The sequence below is a fragment of the Ursus maritimus genome, unplaced genomic scaffold, assembly GCF_017311325.1.
Source record: "Ursus maritimus isolate PB19 unplaced genomic scaffold, ASM1731132v1 scaffold_27, whole genome shotgun sequence".
In the NCBI taxonomy this organism is placed as follows: Eukaryota; Metazoa; Chordata; class Mammalia; order Carnivora; family Ursidae; genus Ursus; species Ursus maritimus.
In genome coordinates, this window is record NW_024425230.1 from 8,310,898 (window position 1) to 8,331,935 (window position 21,038).

Sequence of the window (21,038 nt, forward strand, 5' to 3'; positions counted from 1 at the left end):
AAAAAAAAAAAAAAAAAAAATCAAGGTCCTGTAAATCATGCCCAAGACAATATGGAAAGGAAAAAAGCACAGTCTGGACATCAAAGGCTTGGACTGACTCTGTCACATGTCAGCAGTGCGACCTCAAGCTGAAATTTACGTGTGTCTCAGTTTTCCCATCTGTTAAAAATAGACATACACCCCCTCGCCCAGGAGACCTCACAGGGTTGCTGTGTGATTTTAAATAAGGTAAATTTTCCACAGTCATTTTCTACAACAGGGCCAGAGGGGGTTCTCACCTACGGTACTAGCAGGGAGACCGTCTGATTAACAAGCTCAGAGTATCAATGCTGGAGGGCAGACACACTGTCTCCCCAGTGCCCTGAACAGTGTGGGCACTGAGCAAGCTACAGAATCAAGCTGGGAGAGCACTGGAGCTTTTTCATCTTAGATGCTGGAAATCAGGCCCAGCTGGGCTGTACTCCTACAGGCAGGGGGAGGTCAAGGAGCTAGGAAACCCCTCCCCCAGAGGCCATGTCCATTATAACCCGCCACCTTTCTGAACTGAAGATGAGAGGTTTCAGCAAACCACACATAGAAAAACCGGTGCTTGGAGTTTGGGAGCCTGAAAAAATCCAAGGAGGAATGATCAATCTGGACAGAATTTAGGAGACCATCAAAGCTTTCCTAATTGTAAAACCTGGTTAGGAAAACCAACTTGAGACAAGAACACGGAGCAGCAGCAAAACCATCTCTGTTTTAAACTAGAGGCTCCAAATCCTACAGTCACGTTCAGAAACCAAGGAGCACGGTGGCCATCTGCTTTCAAACACCTCTGAAAATCAGCTACCACATTCACCCAACGACACCTTAAAAAAATCCAAATGCTAGTAGATGTTCCTTCTGAAAACAGAACTGTCTTACCATAGAATGCTTTTAAGTAAAAAAAAAAAAATCTTTAAAATATTTTAGGCCAACCCTTGCCCAGCACATTTTGTTCCCCTTTTTATTTTCAGTTTCCTTTTGAAAATCTCTTTACTGATGGAGGATTTTACGACTGGAACAGTTTTTCAATTGTAATTTGTATGTTGGCTTAGCCTCTAAGGTAGAAGTTTTAAAATGAGGTAACTCAACTTTTGCTTAATCTTTGCCCTCAAACGGATCTTTGCTTCTTCCTGCTTCTTTTGGGTTCAGACCAATGCAGCAAATCATGGTTGTAAGTTACATGTCATGTTTTCATTATGGAGTATACAGCCTTAAGAGGGCTCCAAGAGGTTTTCTGTCACAATTATTTTAATACCTTTTAAACCTCACCAATTTTTCATTTGCCAACTCTTTATACCTGCATTAAATGAATAAACCTGAATACTTAATTAAAAAAGAAAAAAGGGGAACCTGACATTCATTCGGCAAATGTTTTTATTGGGCCCTTTCTATGAGGAGTGAACCCCCTGAGTTCATGAAACTTACAGCTGCTGGAGAAGGCAGTTAGGTAACTGCTTGCTACCAAGTTTCTGACAGAGGAGAAATATAGGAGACCCAGGACCTGCTCTTTTCAGGAGGCTCGTAAAGGATTGCCAGTACCAAAGAGGTGGAAGACGCTTGCAAATGAAGCATGTTAGCAACGCTCATATTATCCAGTAATTTTTTGAATGAAAAGCACAGTAGAGATGGTTGGTCCATAGTCCTCCATATCCCTTTGGCATTACTAGCCTCCCCTGATCAGTTTCTGGCTTGTCTACAAAATGTGTGTAATGGATTCATGGACATCAGAATATCGAGAAGTTGTAGACCAGAGAAATGTGTAGGTCTCAATCCCAGATGAACACCCAAGGGTTTGGGAACAGAAGCCCCTTCATGAGTCTGAAACCACAAACAAGTTAAGACTGTCCATTAGCCATTCGATCCCTGTGCCAGTGTGTCCTGGGCACCTCTTAGACAGTTCTGGGAGTGATGATAGAGCAGTGAGCAATGCCGGTGCCTAGGAATGGTCTCTGACCCTGGAGCTCCAGTCGAGACTGTCAGGCAATTAAAGGAGAGAGCAAATACATGCAGAGGGACCATAATACCAGTGGAGATTCCAGAAGGACAGTGAGCGAGGGATGTGAGAAAGAGGCTGGGCTTAGAGGAGGGTGGCTGGCCGTGTGAAGAATCAGGGGTCAACACTGCAGAGACCATGTGCTGGAGAGGGAGACGGGCCACGGTGGCTGGGGGGTGTGTGGGGTGGGCTGGCCTGGGCAACGGCCAGGTGGCTGATGATACTGGATTCCGGATCAACTGAGGGAAGGAGATGTCCTGGATTCCATGCCAATCACAAGGAGAAATTATTGCAGGGTTCTAAGCAGAGGACTGACACATTCTGATTTACCTATTAAAAAAAAATCCCTCTGGCTGTCAAACAATTGGAGAGAGGAGGATTGTAATCATACCGGAAATGGATGCTCGTACCTTGGACTAGGATGGAGACTGTGAGAAAGAAGGGCTTGGACCCAGACACACAGGTAAGCCCAAAAGAACTTGCTAACAGACTGAATTCAAGGAATAAGGGTATGGCATAGAGGAAAATTCCCAGCAACTGAGCAACTGAGTTGACTATGGGCCTATTCCCTGAGATGTGGAAGCTTGGGGGAGAGAACGTTTGGCTGACCCCAATACCTCCTTTAGGGACAAGTCAGGTGTGAGGTTTGTAGGTTTTTAACTTCATTTTTTTATTCTTCGGGGACAGGAGCAAAAATAATTAGTCATATGACAAGGCATTTAATGTTAACGTTTTCCAAAATCGTGCCTATTCTAGTTGTCCCTTTAAGGTCTGGGTACTCTGTTACAACGTTGAGTGGCTGGCAAACTCTAAAAAGAATGTATTCAGAGAGAGCCTTGCCAAAAACTTAACCACAGGCTCCTGTTTTCTCTACCTCTCTGACTCCTGCTGATGTGTTTGGGGAGAAAACTTCCTGGCCTCCAACTGTGCAAGGACAGGCTGGGCGGCCCAGAGGTCCCCACATTCTCCCTCACCATCTCCCTCACCATCTCCCTCCGGCCTCCAGCCTTCCCAGGCTCCCCTCCTTGCCCCGTCGCGGACCTCACTCATCTCTGCACCCCTTCCAGGCAAGGTGGCAGAGATGGCGGGTTTTACCGGGACCTGGCCAGAGCCGCGGGCAGTGGGCAGAAGCCCGGCCCAGGCGTTCCGGGGGTGCAGGGGTGAGGGGGTGGGGGGTGCAGGCACGCTCGGCGACCCCGCAGAAGCAGTCCCCTCCCCGCCCCGGCGGCCAGAGATCCCGGGCAGTGCCTCCCGGGCACACACGCACTCACACTCACCCGCACACTGGCGCGCTCACACTCGGCCGGCGCCGAGCTGAGGGAAACCTGTAGACGCCCTGGTGTATCTTCCCGACTTTTGTTTTTTTGCCCCTGCTACCCCGGCCCCGCCCGCCGCCCGCGCGGGGTTTCAGGGTGGCCCTCCGGGGCCCCGCTCCCTCCCCGACTCCGCGGGCCGGGGAGGCCGCGGGGCCGCGAGACGGGGGTCGCCCGCGCCCCCGGTGTCCCCCCGCCCCCGGGCAAGGGCCACCTGGGCGGAGCACGCGGCCGCCCGGAGCGCGGGCCTGGGCTGCGGGGGCCTGGGGCTCCCCGAGACGCCGCGGGAGGCAGCCAGGCCCCCGGACGGGCGCTTACCTGCGGCGGCGGCGGCGGGGCAGGGCCCGGGGCGCCGGGGACGCGGGGCTGGGCGCGCGGGGTCGGGCGGGGCGGACGCCGGCGGGCGGGGGCCTGGCCGTCCCCCTGCCCTCCGCCCCCTGCGCCTTCGGCCGCGCGCGCCGGGGCCGGGCCGGGCCGGGCCCAGACGCACTTCCTCAATCCTGCGGCCCGCGGGCGGGCGGCCGGGCGGCGGGGCGGGCGGCGCGGAGAGCGGGCAAGGCGAGGGTCGGCCGCTGCTGCTCGGGCCCGCGAAGGGCACGGGGCGGGGGGTCCCTGTGGTGGCCCGCCACAGTTTCCCGGAGGTGCCCAGATGCACCGCTCCTGCCCTGGAGACGATGGGGCCCGCGAGCCGTTGTAGCGCGAGGTCTCCTCCAGGTTTGGGTACCCTGCTCTCTCCTCGCGGGGCAGGCGCAGCGACAAGATTGGTCGGTTCTCAGCTCAGCCCAGCTCTCACTGTCCCTGGGCTCTGCTCGGGGGCAAAATCCAACGATTAACCGCTGACTTGCATTAGGCGTAGACTCGCAGTAAATGTTTAAAAGGCAGGGAATATTCATTTATGAACAATTCCATATAGGGCAGTATAGAAATAGATATTTTTAAAACTTTCATATTTTGCAAACTGTGCCCCTCCCGCCACATGAATTTATTTAATTATGGATATATATATATATATATATATATATGCAAAGATGTCATTATTTGGTGAATCATTTTAAATTGTGGGGTGTTTTGGGCGGCGGAGTAGATAAGACAGGGTGGAATGTTAGCAATTTATTATGTTTCGACTTAATGTAAGTATGTTCATCACACCACTGAGGCCATTATCCGAAGGCAGATCATAGAGACGCACGTCCATGCCGCGGGCAGCCATCCGATTTGGCTCCCCAGAAAGAGAAGCCTGCTCAGAAAAAAGCAGACGGTTCTGCAGCCCAGCAGGACCCGCGCCCTAGACTCTTCTCATGTCATGTTACGACTGGAATATTCCCAGGATTTAGCGCAAGACGGAGACAAATCCCCACCACCCTCACTGCCATTTCACAAAGGCCCGGCAGACGCAGGGTCCCCGCACGAGCCCCGCACCACCTCGCGGGCACTCTGAGCAGGGGCCCCTTGGCAAGGGCACCACCGGGCAGCTTGCTTTGCTCTCAAGAGGCCTCCAGCTCTCCTGCCACGGAACGCCCTTGCAAAAGGGTGGGTGCAGTTTTGCAATCCTGTCCTCAATACTTCGGTCCTAATTCCAGCACCCAAAAGGCAGCGGTGTGATTGCTACCGAAAAGTCCCTAATAATTTGCAGGGCGTGGCGTCGCAGTGCTGAGTGAGCCCCGCAATCGCGGTGCTGCGCCTTCACCGAGCGCGGCCGCGCCATCTAGCGGCACCGTGAGGGAGAGCACGCCCAGTGCCCTGGAGGACAGTGGAGCTCCCATGGCCAAGGCCTCTGGGGCAACTCAGCTTCGCTTTTAAATGAGCTTGGGAATAGGTTAGGGAACAGCCCACTCGGCTGTTTTCAGCTGCTTACATGCCAGCATCTAACTCTATTCATTAGGCATGAGTTAGTCACAGGTTTGCACGGGGAAGTTATTACAGGTCAGTTAAGATCTCTTCCTGCTGTTTCTTGCCCCCCGCTGACCCATGGTCCTCTAGCCTTTGCTCTGTCTACCTGGGTTCTCATGTTGGAATGACCCCTCCTAAGGTGGAATCAACTGGACGCTTCCTCCTCAACCTAACATTTCTGCCTTCTGAAGGCCTAGTGGCCGATTGCTACCCTGCCACCCCACCCCTGAGGCCTTCTAGTCATTTCTTCAGCTGGGAACTCAGTTTCCTCAGACACTCTTCCCTGGACACTTTATAAAAAATCCCTTATCATCCACATTCAAGCTCAAGTCAGATACATGCTAGGAGCAAGGACAGTAAAAATTCTTTGTCTGCTATCAGGAGAAGCTAGGGCATTCCAAAAGATCCACTTTTAGAGAATGGGCCCACCTCCTGTGCCCCCCCCACAAACACACAAGAGCACGTGTGCACATGCACACACATGACAGCCAGTCTGTGTCCCCAGAATGGTTCTCTTCAGAGAGTTAACAATTTTCTTAGAATGTTCTGCTCACATTTAGATTGAGAAATGAAAAGTTTTCTAAATAAGTTAGTACATACATAGGTGCATACATTGAGAGATCTGATCCAAGCCTCTCTTAAGTGTTCTCTTCAAAGGTGGCACCTTGCCACCCCAAAGCCAAAGGGATCTTGGGTGAGCAACATCAAATACACAGGTGTAACCTGATGGACCTAACCAAGTACAAGGGATGCTCTTGAGCCAACCTCAGTGTCAGCTCACGACTTGGCAATGGAGGCTTCTTAGAAACGTAAGGTAGGTTACACCCAAACACCTAGATCCTCGTGACAAAAACGGAGACATGTGCACAGAGTAGCAGGATGCAGTATTTTCCCTAAACCCCTGTGCAGTCCTTCCCTCCACTTTCCAGACTCACCTGCTCACTAGTAGAAGGACACTCGGACAGCTCAGGTGACAGCATATGCTTCACCAGCTAAGATGCAGAGCCTTTGAGGCCGCGCTCCCTGCCAGCTCAACCCGAAAACCCATGCGAGTGGGTTTCATGCTCAGGCTAAGTGCGAGACCTGATCGACTGAGCAAATGGAATTTGAATCTTAAGCTATCGATATTGCTTTATGACAAGCCATTTGGTACAGGAGCTCTGAGAAAGAGAAAGGTCAGCCACAGAATTAAAACGAGTTTGGTCCTTAAATGAAAAAACATAATGTTTGTCAAGTATCTGATTTTATTTTATCATTGTTGCACTGTCAGACACAATCTGTAGTTGGGGTCAGAATTCCCAGGCCAATAGATTTTTTTGAAACCATACCACAGGAGTAAACCTTAAAAGGAGTGAAATCTAATACTATATAGATTTCCATTTCTAAATACAGTATATTACAGAAGGTTAAATATACCACCTCTGTTTACTTACAACTATAAAAAGATACATTAACTATACCAATCATAAATAATGTAGCATTTCATATTAAAGGCATTATTGTACAATGAGAGAATAAGAACCCTCTAATGTATTACTATCAGGTTAGTGTCTAGAGTTGCTTGAGAAAAAATCCTGAAAATTCAGTGTATGAAGTCAACTCCTGACTTAGCAAATTGCTGACAGTTTAAGTGATAAGTGTTAACTGATGTAGAGAAGGTGAATTGCATATTGCCTATTTGTGACAAGAATGACAACCCCATTCCATATAGGACTTTCTTTCATCCATACACTGGTTTTGACTTTTATTTTATTATTGCCCTCCTCCCCAATTTGATTCTCAAACATGATTTAATTCCCAACTATAAGCACCATCAGAAAAACAACTAGTCAGTAACAGTGAAAGTATCCAAATAATGCAATTACGTTTGGTTCTGTTTTTTAAAAGTGATCCGGGAACACTTTGAAACTTGGGATTGCACAGCATTTGCACATACAAAGAGGAAAAGAAAAATTCACAACATGTTAGTGCAGTACTCAGGCCACTTTAGTAGGAGACCCAGTTCTTCCATGGAGTCTGGGTGTTATTTGTTAATTAATCATTAATATCAAAATAGGACTTAAAAAAAAACCAGGCTGTATTAAGACAACAGCCTTTCCAGTTGTATATGTTTTGCTAATCTAAAATAGATAACCAAACTGGAGACAAAGAGAGCTACATAGGCTGGATCGTACACCATTAATGCAAGTGGTAGAAATTCAGAATTTGTAAAAGCAAATTACGGCTCTGATTTGTAAAAAGCGGTTGCTATACTGTCCTCGTGTCAGAGCACTGGGTCCTCAGCAGCGGTGGTAACGCTAGCGATGTTCTCTGCCTAAGAAAGTGCCTTGGATAAGGTAGACCGTGACATAGTTTTAGATAAGCATGTTGGGCATTGATTCGGTCATATTCCGAAAGGAGATTTGGTTTTAAGCCGAGTCCCATGGTCCATGCCAAGAGGCAGTCCTTGAAGACCCACGTCCTTTCACACCCAAGACCTTCAGTACCTTTCCATGGTACTTGCCTCCCCAAAGCTCCCCACGTTGGATCCTCCCAATCCTATTTTTATTTTGTTTTGAACTTAGTCCTGTTTCTTTCCCACTAACTGGTAGGAGGGGCTTGTTCTGTGGGCAGGTAACCCTGAGGAAGCCACAGGTGCAGGGCCCTGTTTGCAGAACAAGCCGGGAGTGTTTCCAAGTTCTTACTGGAGTCAGAGTCGACAGAACATTTTTAAGTGACCTCTGGATACTTCAAATACCACTTCCTGTTGGTCACGCCCTGAGCCTCATCACTGTCCCCGGGGGACCTGGTTGAAAGGGACAAACGGAAATGGCCCTAGCTCCATCCCTGGGCAGGACGGCGATTCCACATACACAACATCGGTCAATGAAACAGGAGTGTGAGAGGAGAGTTGAAATCATTCAGATCCAGTAGATTTAAAGTCTCCAGAACAAAGTAACCCGGGAAGACGGGAAATGCAGTTTTTCTTCGGCAAAGTTCGATCGGCCACATTCAGCTGTCAAATGTTTGAGGAAGGAGCCCGCCTCTCCTTCAGGGGCTCTTGTCATCGAGTTTGATGGTGACAGTTTTCACTTCCGTGTATTCAGCCAGTGCATATTCACCACTGCGATCACAGAAAAGAGGAGAATATAAAATGGGGTGTGTCACCTCGCCATTCTGTTGCCACTGTGTTCTAACGCCCGATTGGTCAAGTACTCTGTTGGGCAGTTTGGAGTCGGCACCAAAAATCAGAATGCGATGACCTCATAGGGGGATAGCCAGGACTGTCACACCATTAGGACGTTTAAGTAACTGGAGGTAGAACTTCAGGTTACATATCAAGTGTTTTGGTGTGTGATGCTTTGGAAATATTCAGAAGGACAAAGTGTTTGCCTTTAACGAATGAAAGGGATGGAAAAAAAATAAAAGAGGTGGATTCCCTGCGTGGGGAGTACGGCGAGGAGAGGGCCCCCACCAATGAACAAGGAGGGGAGCTGGGGATGTGGCCAGAAGATCCACAAGGAACAGGGACATGGAGGGCCTGCAGTCGACCTCAGAGCCTGCAGCTGGCGATCAGCTGTAGGAGGAGTAAGGCCAGCCCAGAGCAGCGAGGGGAGCAGATATGAGCACAGACTGGACACAAGCGGGACCACAACCTTTGAGTTTGCCTCTTTGGTGTATGTCCTTCATTTAAGTCTTGCAGAGCCCTGGTGACCCTTCTCATGCACCATGGGCCATCCTCAGGGCAACTCCCCTTCCCAGAACTGAGATGCGGCTTTGGACAGATTTAAACGCCTCTACAACACTTGCTCTGCTGTTAAGTAAATAAAAATGTGTCCTTGTTGAGGAAAAGAGGTAGAAATTGACATGGCTATGGGAGGTTCTGCAGAATATCATCTCATCCCTTCGCTCCGTGGTTCTCAAAGTATGGTCTCAAAGCCTCAGCGACACCTCAGAACTTGCTCAAAATGCAGATTCTCAGGCCTCCTACCCTGTCCCTGATATACTGGGGTTGACAGAATAATGCCCCCATGTCAAGGTGACCATATCTCAATCCTCCGAACTGGTGTTAGGTTACCCGGCCAAGGGGGATTAAGGTTGCAGATGGGATTAAGGTTGCCAATTAACTGGCTGGGAAATACAGAGTTATTCTGGATTATCTGGGTGGGCCCGATGTATCACCAGAATCCTTAAGAGGGCAAAAGGGAGGCAGAAGAAGAGCATCAGAGGGAAATTAGCCTACAGAAGCAGGTTCAGAGAGCTGCGACAGTGTTGCCTTTGAGCATAGAGGAAGGGGCCACCAGCCAAGGAATGTGGGAAACCTCTAGAAGCTAGAAAAGGCAAGGAAACATATTCTCTCCCCAGAGTCCCCAGAAAGGAATGTAGCCCTAGCCCTGTGCACGCCTTGACTTCAACTCAGTGAGATGTCAGAGTTTTAGCCTACAGAACTGTATAAGATAATACATTTCTGTTGTTTAAACCACACATTTTGTGACAATTTATTGTAGCAATAAAAAACTAGTACACATCCTGAAGTGGGGCCTAGAAATCTGTGTTTTAACAAGCCAGAGGATTCTGATCCAGCTCGAGCTGGAGAACCGTTGGCTTTGACCTTCTCTAAGCCCCCAACTCATGATCTTTAAAATGGCCATGCCATCACCTCCTTGTCATTATGATGGTTGGTGATTTATTACAGAGCACCTTCTATGTACAGGTAAAAAATAAAGGATAGAAAGTATTAATATTATTTTTTAATTAATATGTCATTGAGATTTTTTTTGGGTAGTTCCCTAAAAAAATAGTTCAAGAACCCGTGAAGTGTTTTGTAATCTCTTCTAAACATAACACGAAATATAAAAGCCATATGCCGAATGGGCAATCCAACTTTTGTAGAGCAGAAAATCCATTTCAAAAGCCCCCCAAAACAAATGACGAACTAGAAAAAAATTACATTCACAGCTGTGTGTGAGAAACGGTGCTGTTTTCCTTCATATACGAAGAGCTCTTAAAAACCAATTGAAAACCCCCACAAACAATCAAATGGAAAAATCAACAAGGGGCATGAATAGTCAGTTCACAGAAAAACAAATCTAGATTACTAGTAAGTGTGAAAACTATGCTCAACACCCTCACAATTAAATGGCAAACCAAAAGAGCAGGAGCTCATGTTTCATGTGGCAGATCACCCAATTTTAGGAATGTATTCTGAAAACAGTCTCCCATGAGTGCATGAAGATTTATGCACACGGAAGAACACCACCATGGTTTGTAATAGCAAAAGCCCTTGGAAATAACACAGAAGTCCATCATGGGAGACCCTTAATAAAAAGAATGGCGGGATATCCAAAGCCCATTCTCAAGACCAAAAAGTAGTTTGCTCTCATTTCATTTGAAAACAGAAAAGAATGCACCTACGTACATCCAGTATATGCAAAGAAAACGCACAGTAAATTCTAAAAGTGAACATCTAGTGTTGCGTTGTTAAAAATTCAAAGTAGAGGCGCCTGGGTGGCACAGCGGTTAAGCGTCTGCCTTCGGCTCAGGGCGTGATCCCGGCGTTATGGGATCGAGCCCCACATCAGGCTCCTCCGCTATGAGCCTGCTTCTTCCTCTCCCACTCCCCCTGCTTGTGCTCCCTCTCTCACTGGCTGTCTCTATCTCTGTCGAATAAATAAATAAAATCTTTAAAAAAAAATTCAAAGTAGTTAATGATTTATCATCTTCGTAAAGAAAAGTTAACCAAATGATGAAAGCATATTCGACGAATTAGCCCATTAACGAATCACGTCCAGTCTTACACCATTCCTGTAAGATAAAGGACATGAATCACCCTACTCTTCCTATTCCTGCGATCACTACCAAAGTTCAAGTTCTGGCTGCTCCTTCACCACCCACTGTGGCATCTCCTAACTCATTTCTGGCCTAGTCGTGATGGTCTCCGCGCTCAAGGCCCTCCGTGAGCCCAGCCCTTCTCCTATTGACCTCACCAGAATGTTGGAAGGGGGAGGTGTGATCACTGCTCTGGCCTCAGAACTCAGCACGTGCCCTAAAGGTGCTCATTAAATATTGGCTAAGTGAACAAATGAACAAAATGAGTGATGGAGCGGTGATGATCTCTAACAAACGGGATTGAGGATCCGTGGACGGAGGCCTAGCTCTCCACACGTCTCGACTGTGTGGATTTTTGTTGTTGTTTGTTGTTGCTGTGACTGCAAAACCAGCCAGAAAAGTGCCCAGGAGGAAGAGAAACGCACAGGAACAGATCCCCGGAGGGACTTGTGGGTGGGCGGCAGAGAGCCAGCCCCGTCCAGGCGGCCGGGCTGGGGAAAACCACGGAATCCCCCTCACCGTGCTCCGGCGTACAAAAAGAGAACTGGATACGACATGAAGACATTAATCAGAGACCAGTGAAAATGGAAATTGGTTTTCAAGTCAGTTTCCAGGCTCCTTGGGAAGTATGTTAAAGTGCTTTATCAAAAGCCTTGGGAAGATATATGCCAAGGGTCAAAAAAACACATTGAGAAAAGTCCCGGCTGTGGGGATGAGACCCGGGCTGTGCTCTGCGCCAGGCAGGGGGGTGCTGAGGCACTGGAAGGGCAGTCAGAGCTTGGGGGGAGATGGGAGACAGAAATGACACAGGTGAGGAACGCAATAAGCCACAGGCAGTGTGAGTTAGTACACCCTAGCAGTCAGGCGGTGTACACACCACCAGGCAGGCCCTGCACACGCTTCCTGAAGCTTCGTCACCCAAGGCCATCTGCTTGGGGCCCAAAATTCTTGCTGCAGCAGGAAGCTGTGTCTGGTCTCTGGGAGGAGGACTGCGTGGGATTCTGGGTCCCCCTCAGCCGTCATGACCGGACTGGTTGAAGGCAGCTGATCAGAGGAGACAAATGATCATGTATGCCCCGGCTGGCTTCAGTCCACGTGGCTTACGGACGTGACACCCCCGTTGAGCAAGGGGTTGTGGTGTGGTGGGTCCAAGGGTCCAACCCCGCCTCTGTCACTTACTAGCACTGTGACCCAGGAAAGGCATGGAACCTCCCCGGCATCCCTGGGTTTCCTCACCCAGAAACAAGGGTAGTTAGCAGTAGTAGCCGCCATCTACAATGGACCAGATGTTTGTGTCCACCTAAAATTCACACACTGAAGTCCTAACGCCCAATGTGAAGGTACTGGGAGCTGGGGCCTTTGGGAAGTGGTTAGGTTAGGAGAGTGGGAAGCCCTCATGAGTAGGGTAAGTGTCCTTATAAAGGAGACCCCAGAGAGCTCCCTCACCCCTTCCACCATCTGAGGACACAGTGAGAAGACAGCTATCTATGAACTAGGAGGGGAGCCCTCGCCAGACCCCAAATCTGCTGGCACGTTGATCTCAGGCTTCCAGCTTCCAGAATTGTGAGGAATCGGGGTCTCTTGTTTGAGCCTCCCCATCTGAGGTATTCTGTTACAGCAAGCAGAACAAAGTAAGACACCATCTCGCGGACTCTTGTGAGCGTGGCATGAATGATCACGGGCAAAGTCCGTACAGAGCCTGGCGGAGTCAGTGGTCACCAGTACCGTGGCTGTTGGGGGGCCCCGACAGGGCCCCATGTGACCCCAGCCCAGGCCTCACGTCCCTCTCAAGCAGGAGGATGTGAAAAGAAAATGAAGCAGAGGCTCACAGAACAGAACACAAACAAAGCCATCTGGGGACGAAACACGATTTCTGCAAAGGGTTTTCATGGCCGAGAATTTACTGAGGTTCCTTGAAGGGGAAACGAGTCAGAGGAATTAGAGGGACGCCAATGGACATATTCTACTCAGATGTTCGGATGTTTCTGGCATATTTGCCATGACTCAGGAATGCATTAGAAAGAAAGACAGAGATGGGGGAAGGGACCCCAGTTCCATGGAGATGGGTCAAAAGCATTTGTTCAGGGAGGGAAGCCAGCCCCCTTCTCTCATAACATCCTAATGAAGACTCTGGAAGGGGAGCTGCCCAAAGGTCCCCACTGAGGCCCAAGCCGAGGGGAAGCATCTGAGTGTTCCTACTGGAAGATGTGCAAACAAGTACGAGGTAATGCGTTTGTGTATAAATAACACAAACTGTTTAATCAAGAGTAAGAGCTTGGAGCCCTTTGAGATGTTCCAGGAGCAGCCCTGCATGTTGTCACAGATGGTCCCCCTGGGAAGATGGATCCTACAAGCTGTTTGTCCACAAAGGCTAATAAAACCGCAAGCACCACCAAGAAGGACGTGGGAGTGAAGGCATGGTCCAGCTGGAGACCACAGTGTATCCACTCCCAGAACGCTCTGTCCAGCTCTGTGCCTGGACCTTTTATCTTGGGCCAGACACAAGCAGGCCTGTCCATGAGTCTATGCCTATGGACTTCATCTTCCCAGCGGGCAAGACAGACATTAAGGATCGCTTTAGGAGTATGTGGTGAATTTCGTGGAGCCACGGAGGACATGGCAGTATGTCTCCCGAAGAGGCACCGAGAAGGAGTCAGAGTAGCCCTGAGTCTGTCCGTGGAGCCTCTGCTCATGGGGCAGACAGGGCCAGAGCCCGACCTGGGAGAGAGCCTATTTTCCTTGCTGAGGGCTGGGGTTTGCGTGAGTCTGGCAAAACGTGCACTTTTCCAGTTCTGCCCCTGTCCTCCTGCGGGGAGCCTATGCCAAGTGTCTGCTGAACATCTCCCCGTGTGGTGGGTGCCGGGGAGGACACGGAGGCTGAGGCTAGAGGTTGGTCCTGGGGCCGGAAGGAGCGCGGCACAAGGATGAGGGTGGAGGACGGCAGAAGTGGGAAGACAGGAGGGAGACAGAGGCTGAGAGGGGTCCACCGCAGTCCCAGAGGGAAAAGGGCCACCAGCCTTCCTGACATGGCCAATCCGGCCTGACACGCAGGAGCACAGGGCAAGGTCAGTGGACCGGAGCGCAAGCCCTCACCACCCTGCGAGTCTAGCGTGTGTTTCATTCACCTGCTGGCAGGTGTGCGGTAACAGATACTTACAGTTCTCTGCCATTTCCTGACATTTTAAAGCCACCAAATGGAGCCTGTGCGTAGATGGCATTATAGCAGTTGATCCTAGAGGAAGAACGAAAGACGCTCACGATTACCCGGGGAAGACCGACCTGGGTCATGGGTGTCCCGGCTCTCAGGGACTTGAAGCAGACCGTTGCCTACAGAACGACTCTTTGTCGAAGTTTTAATCATGGGAACAGTGCGTTTTCAACTTCTGCCTTCTCATTCTTCCCACCAGGAGCTAAAATTAGAATATTCCTAAGTCTAAAGTTTTTCGCTGGGATAGGAAGGGAATGTCAAGGCGAGAAGAAAGGAGAGGGAAACTGTGGCATCGGGGAATAAGATTCAGCTTTGCAATGCCAGACCTGACCTCAAAGCTCTCCTGCTTCCTGGCTCTGAGGATTCTGGGCTTGCTACTCAGCTCTCTGAGCCCCGGTTTATATTTACCAGTGTTATCATCTTTCCAGTGAGGACAATGTCCTCTGCAGGAGGGCTGGCGAGGCAGGGACTTCAGTCCACACTTTGAACAAGACCATGCCCTGCTTTTAGAGTTAGAATAAAAAATAGAGGTGGAGGGAGTGGGGTCCAAGGGGCCACACAACACGGTGGTCAGGAGCTGGGGCACCAGTAGGGAGGGGCCAGTGCTCTGCCACATACTAGCTGTGTGACCCTGGGCAGAATACCCAGTCTCTCTGTGTCTCGATTTTCTTCTCTGTAAAACAGAGACGGTGATGGTGCCCAGCTCAGAGGCGGTCATGAGGACGGAGCAAAGCTCTAAGACAGCGCTTGGCACAGAACGTATGACTAGAAGCTGTCTGTCCACAGAAGGGCCACAAAGCTGGCAAGCCAGTGACTCCGGAGAGCTGAAACACACGCGTCCGCTACTCACCAGACAGTTCCAGACTCCAACGCAGACGCCAGTTTTAGTGCTTTGTCCAGGTTTTTTGTGAACACAGCTGCCGTGAGTCCGTATTCAAGGCTATTTGCCCTTTTTATCACTTCTTCGATATTTTTGAACTTCAGTATTGGCTGCACCGGTCCAAAGATCTATGAAAGATTGCAAGAACGGCTGTGAGAGCCACGTCCAAGCGAAGCGCATATGCTCTGAGCAAGCATTGCCTTCATTTTACCCAGAGTGCTCACACGCGTGAGGAAGGATGGTCGAGAAAAAGAACCTCCAGAGACCTTTTGAGCTACTGGACGGTTGACATCTGAAAGGAAGGATGACGATTACACCCCCAACTTAAAATACCCACTGAAAGTATGTTTCAGGCTTCTGTCGCTTATTGTCATCAGGGCTTCTGAGAAGCCCCAGCCCACTGACGTGCACAGAAGACAAAAGTTTGCGAGTTTTTCCTTTAAAGTCATTGTGGAGGGTGTTGGTAGGGCACAGCTGTAGGACTGTGTGCCCCGACCTCTTGGTGGTACGTTTTCCATCAACGAGGACACTGTAAAATGTCTCCCTAATAACCCCCAGGGAGACACTGTTCCTTGCTATGTAAATAAAGATCCCATAAAAATCTCTAGGAGAAAGTCTATAAAATACCCACACAGGAAGCCCTCAGCAGTGAGTCACTTTCTCTTGCATCCCAAAAGACCACATCCCAGGGTCCAATCACCCAGGACCTTAGGCGGGAACCAGTGCCCATCTGGATTAATGGTGGGACTGAAAGACAAAGTTAGAATCCCACGCTTATGGGGATCTCCTCAATTTCCATCATTGTCAAGGACGCTCATGATGGAAAACTTCAAAGAGAATTCCAGCTATGATGTGTTCTTTGAATGAACATGCTTGTCTTTTTAGTTCAGTCTAGAGGAGCTGAAGGCACCTTTGGGCCATGAATCCACTGGTATAACCCACAGGTGGCAAGAACCCTCCACGATGGGCTCCCCCGAGGATGTGTTTGAAGACAGAAGAGGGACTTCGCTCCCCAGAGATGCATGAAAGTGGGGGGGGTTAGGACAAACTCTGCACCTGCTATACAGTGCTTGGGATTCCCAAAGGCAGGTAGGCAAGATGGCTTCTCTCAGGACCCCAAAGGAGAGGAAGAAGGCCACAGGAGAAAGGAAAACACTCCCCTCACAAAGACTTCTGGGATCCCTGAGCCCTAGAGAAGACTTCTGTTTGTAAACCCTACTCCTCTCACCCCCCACGCCCCACAAAAGTCCCCTTGGGACGAAGCTTTTCCTGCAGCCCCCACTACCTCCTCTTTGGCAATGCGCATGGTGTCAGTAACTTCTGAGAAGACCGTGGGTTTGATGAAGAGCCCCCTGTCTTCCATGGCCAAACCCCCACATTCCAGCTTGGCTCCTTCCTTCTTCCCACTCTCAATCAGATCGAGGATCTTGTCGAACTGCTTTTGGTCAATCTGCAAAACACAAGAAGTACAGCTTGGATTCCTTTGGACGGCGGCCGCCATCTTATGGGTCCAATGGCCTTTCCCATTTCAGCTGACCCGCCCCTAAGTGTTCTTGCCAAGTCATAATTCATGGGACAGATGTGCCTTGTATGCAAATATTCCTCAATGCACAAATCTAGGCTCTTTGGAGCAGGGGAGAGATGGGCAGATAAGCTCTCCTCATCCTCTCCAGCAGTACGGTCTATTCATACCACAGACCTCTTCCGTGCTGTTAAGCAAATCCGTAAATGAAACAAGATTTGAAGTGGCCACATTCTTTGCTCTCCCAACTCTTTGCATCCTAAGAGGGTTGCCAGATTTAGCAAATAAAACTACAGGACACTCAGTTAAATTTGCATTTTTGAAAGACAATGAAAGACTTTTTTAGCATAAGCATATCCCAAACATTACTTGGGATATGCTTATGCTAAAAAAGTCTTTCATTATTTGGGATATGCTTATGCTAAAAAAGTCTTCTTTGCTTATTTGAACTTCCGATCTAGCTGAGTGCCATGCAGGTTATGTGGAAACCCTCCTCCCTTCTCACAGGGCACCACGGATGAGGGTAACAATTACTGGAATTGTCCGTCCATGGTGCAGAGGAGAAGGGAGAAGGAAAGCTGATCACCTTACCCAGCAGCCCTGGAAATAGAGTGGTGTGATCCTGAAGGTGAGATGGATGGGCTTCTGCTTACTGGTGAGGAGCAAACTCATCAGGAAGCCTCTGCCTTCTGCCATCTTGTCTAGGGATCTCCTGAGCCAGAGTGCACCCTGTGCCCCCTACCTAACACTCTGCTTATAGACAAGGCACTCAACTAGCTGTCAAAGGGCACCCTTTTGGGGAGACTGTGCTCAAGGGAAGAAGTGCTCTCCCCAAACCCAGTGGTCCTTCTTCCTGAATCCATGGTTTCCCTGTTCTTCACCATGACCCTGTTGCTAGTCCCTTCCCTTTGGCTGAGAGAGAGAGAGAGAGTTTTGATAGGTTTGCTATAGCTGAGCTTTTCAGATAGAAAAACTGGTTTCATTAAAATGACTTTACATTAAAAACAAACAAACAAGCAAACCCAATGGTGTTTCTGGATGCCTGTCTGTTCCTGAGGGGCAGGCTGGCTTTCTCAGAACCGGTAGGCACAAACCATACAAGTCACTGGACCAGTCATCTCCTGAAGTGTGGATCCAGTGGGGAAATTCCAAGTTGGATCCGTACCTCACACCTTGCACCAGCATAAATTCCAAACAGATCAAAAATTTAACCATGAAAAATGGAAGTTTTCAAATTCTCTCACGTAGGAAAAAGCCTCTCTACACATGGGGTGTTGATAGTCTATGAAGTGAAATCCGGATGCCAAAAAGAAAAGATTAATAAATTTGAGTATGTTGTAAAGAAAAAGGCAAAGCCCTCATATAAGCAAAGTCAAAGGCAAAAGCACAAACTGGAGAAAACCTGACAAGTCATATCATAGAACTGGAGCTAATCTCCCTCGTGTTTCAAGAGTTCTTGGAAGTGTGAGAAAAATGACCAGTAATACAAGAGAAAAATACGCAGAGCACATGCGCAGTTGATAGGCAAGATACTACCCACGGCTTTTAAACGTGATAAGATGTTCTGCCTTAGTCATCATAAGACATACGTGCATATGAAAACCAAGTGAGATACCATTTTTTGCCATCAGATGGGCAAAATCCATGTTCTGTCATATGGCTGGAGAAACACACAAGCTCATACAAGGCTGGTAGGAACACAGGTTGGTTGATCCTCTTGGAAGGGAATCTGGCAATGCATATAGAAATTACAGATGCGCTTCCACTCAGCGATCCCACTTGAGGACTGTGTCCCACTGATTTCCTTGCATGTGTGCAAAATGACGTACTCTGCGACATTGCACACAACTGCATACACCCACATGTTTATCAGAACATGTTATTTGAATTCTGGTGAATTCGTACAGCCAAACTTTATGTACATATGAAAAAGAATGAGGCAGGTTCTCATGACTAGCATAGAAAACTCTTCCAAGTTTCTTACCAGGGCACAAAAATCAAGGTGCAAAACAGGATAGATATAGTAATCTGTTGGGTAAAAACAGGGGAAATGAGACTACATGTTCATATGTGCTTATATACCCATAAAGAAGTTCTGGAGGGATACATGAGAAACTAAGACCGTGGGATGCCCACGGAGGGCAGGTAAAGAACCAGGCCTATGAATGGAGGGGGGAGGAAGGAAGAAAGTCTTTTCTTGCCTGACCTTTCTATGTGCTCTAGGTTTTAAGCCCTGTGAACGTACTCCCACCTGAAAAAGTAGTTCAGACAACGCCAATGATTCTCGTAATATCTCAAGGTTCTCTCAACTTCTCTCTGGGTGAATCAAGTCTTGGGTTAAACGTTCCAAGACTGCCCTTCCTCCCCGGAGGCCAAGAAAGACTGTAGGACTTCACCAAATATAGGTCCTGAGTGGCTATGACCATTCTCTACCTGTCTGTCTTGGAGTCAGTGCGGAGTCCCCATGGAAAGTCTGCATATCCAGACTCCACTCTTCCTGATGAGTCCATGTGAACACACCGTTTCGATCTAATAATCCCCCAAGAAATGTCAGCTGGTGGCTTCCAGTGCCGGAGGGAGAACCTTCCAGAAGTGAAGGATGCAGCAGGGCACAACACCAGGGACAGAGTTAGACGGACCCCAAAGGACAGGTCAGAAGCTGTACCTGGCTCTGCTGGAGAGGGCACCAGATCCTGCCCCCACCAGGTGGCTTGCGCAATGTTTATGCGCCTCGTTGCTCAGTTGCCAAATAAACCTGAAAGATTCTGGAGCATTCGGCTGGCGACTGCCTGCAGTGGACACCGATCTAGGTCAGCTAGCTGTTTTACAGGCAGGAGACAGACAGGACTATTTAGACAGCTGTAAATCCTCTCTGAGTAAAAATCTTATTACCGTAGATGAAAAAGCACTTTGGGAGAAAAAAATCCAACAGCGTCCTAAAATAATATGCTGAGGTTAGGCGGCTTAAGTGAGCTTTCAAAAGGACTTTTAGCAGCAGCATCAAAAGCACCGATGAAATCAACACCCATTCTGCTTGGATCTGCTCTCTTGGAAGAGAGTTCTGTATCTGGCTTCAAAAGTCAAGCCTGGAGCCTTGGAAAGAGACTTATGAATAATGATGGGGTGAAAGGTTTTCCTTAGTATGGGATCAGCTCGCATATTTCCCACGGAGTCTGGATTAGCTTTACAATCACGGTGGATTTGATAATGGCTTGTGGCCATGTTTGCATGCAGACCTGAAATCCAACCAAGGCCACTAAACAACTTCGTGTCACTGGCCACTGGGTTTGGAGTTGAGGTCTGGCAGGGTGGGGAGTCTTGGCCACAAGCTGGGACGCTTCTCTCCACCAGGGTCACGTGGCATTGGAGCCACAGTGCATGCGGGCTGGGGCAAGGCAAGGATGCGCACGGTGGCCAGAAAAGCACCTTTTCCACGTGGTCCTCCCCCTTTCCCAGCCAGGGCATCCCCAAGGGATGGTCAAGCAACACCTGACCGACATGGCCTGAAGTCATGCACAGACATTTTTTGCCACCTAGATCAGGGAGCCTGTCATTGAATGCTCCCCACCCCACCCCCACCTCTGAAAAGTAAAGACTTATTAGGTGCCTTGAAATATTCATAATAGCCATCCATTACTCCCATTTTCCAGATGAGGAAAGTGAGGTTTGGCAGGAGCTTGGGACTTTCACAAAGTCACAGAGCCAAACTTGTGTGGTTTCCCATGTAAACATGTGGTGCCAATACAGTGCGGAAGCAGCGAGCTCCCGGGATAGACACAAGTAGGTGAGTCTGGACACGTGATTTGCAACTTCGTGGCTAGGGCAGGACTTTGGCTCCAAGAAAAGTGGGTTGCTGTCGAGCTCCATTTCAATAATGCATGGGATGGTCAGGCTGCCCTCCTTTAAATATTTATCCATCTGCTGCACTGCATAATTAGTAAGAAAGTGATACAGGATGTGCCCTCTTAAAGAGGTTATTAAACCTCGCGGTTATGATCGTATTCATCCCATCGTTAGTTTCGAAAACCAGGCCTCCGGAGACGCGTTCCTCCTGCCCAGAGATGCAGCCCCGTTCCCTGAGCCCTCTCCACTCCTTCTCCACTGGGATTCTTTGGTTTCTGACCGTCGCCTTGTCCTATAGCGCACGTGAGCTCGAGGGCGGGCCCAGAGGCTGAGACTGTGGGCTCTAGGTACTTAGCTTCTGCCAGTACTTTGCTGCCTTTCAGGCACGGTTACAGTCCCTCTTCTGCAAGGAGACCGGCCAGGTAAGACAGCCTCTGCCTGAGTCTCTCTTCTGGGGATCCCGGTGCTCAGAGACTGGATGGTCCTCTTGGCTGGAGGGTGCAGGCATAGGGCCTTATGAACGGGGAACCCTCCCTCCTGCCGAAGCCCTGAACTTG

At 49.1% G+C, this 21,038-nt stretch overlaps 2 protein-coding genes across 2 annotated transcripts in view; both read right to left on the bottom strand.

The window, feature by feature from the left end:
- Positions 1–3,403, bottom strand: part of LRRK1 (leucine rich repeat kinase 1) — a 121,152-nt gene extending 117,749 nt beyond the window's left edge. The window contains exon 1 of the mRNA XM_040642691.1: positions 3,295–3,403. The gene's annotated coding sequence lies outside the window, so the exon portion shown is untranslated. The remainder of the gene's footprint in view (positions 1–3,294) is intronic.
- Positions 3,404–6,452: 3,049 nt separating this feature from the next.
- ALDH1A3 (aldehyde dehydrogenase 1 family member A3) overlaps positions 6,453–21,038 on the bottom strand; it is a 36,946-nt gene continuing 22,360 nt past the window's right edge. The window contains exons 10-13 of the mRNA XM_040642692.1: positions 16,402–16,566; positions 15,087–15,244; positions 14,186–14,260; positions 6,453–8,323 (exon numbers count right to left, since the gene is read on the bottom strand). Of these exons, the coding sequence (XP_040498626.1) occupies positions 8,251–8,323; positions 14,186–14,260; positions 15,087–15,244; positions 16,402–16,566 (471 nt within the window). The 3' untranslated portion in view covers positions 6,453–8,250. The remainder of the gene's footprint in view (positions 8,324–14,185; positions 14,261–15,086; positions 15,245–16,401; positions 16,567–21,038) is intronic.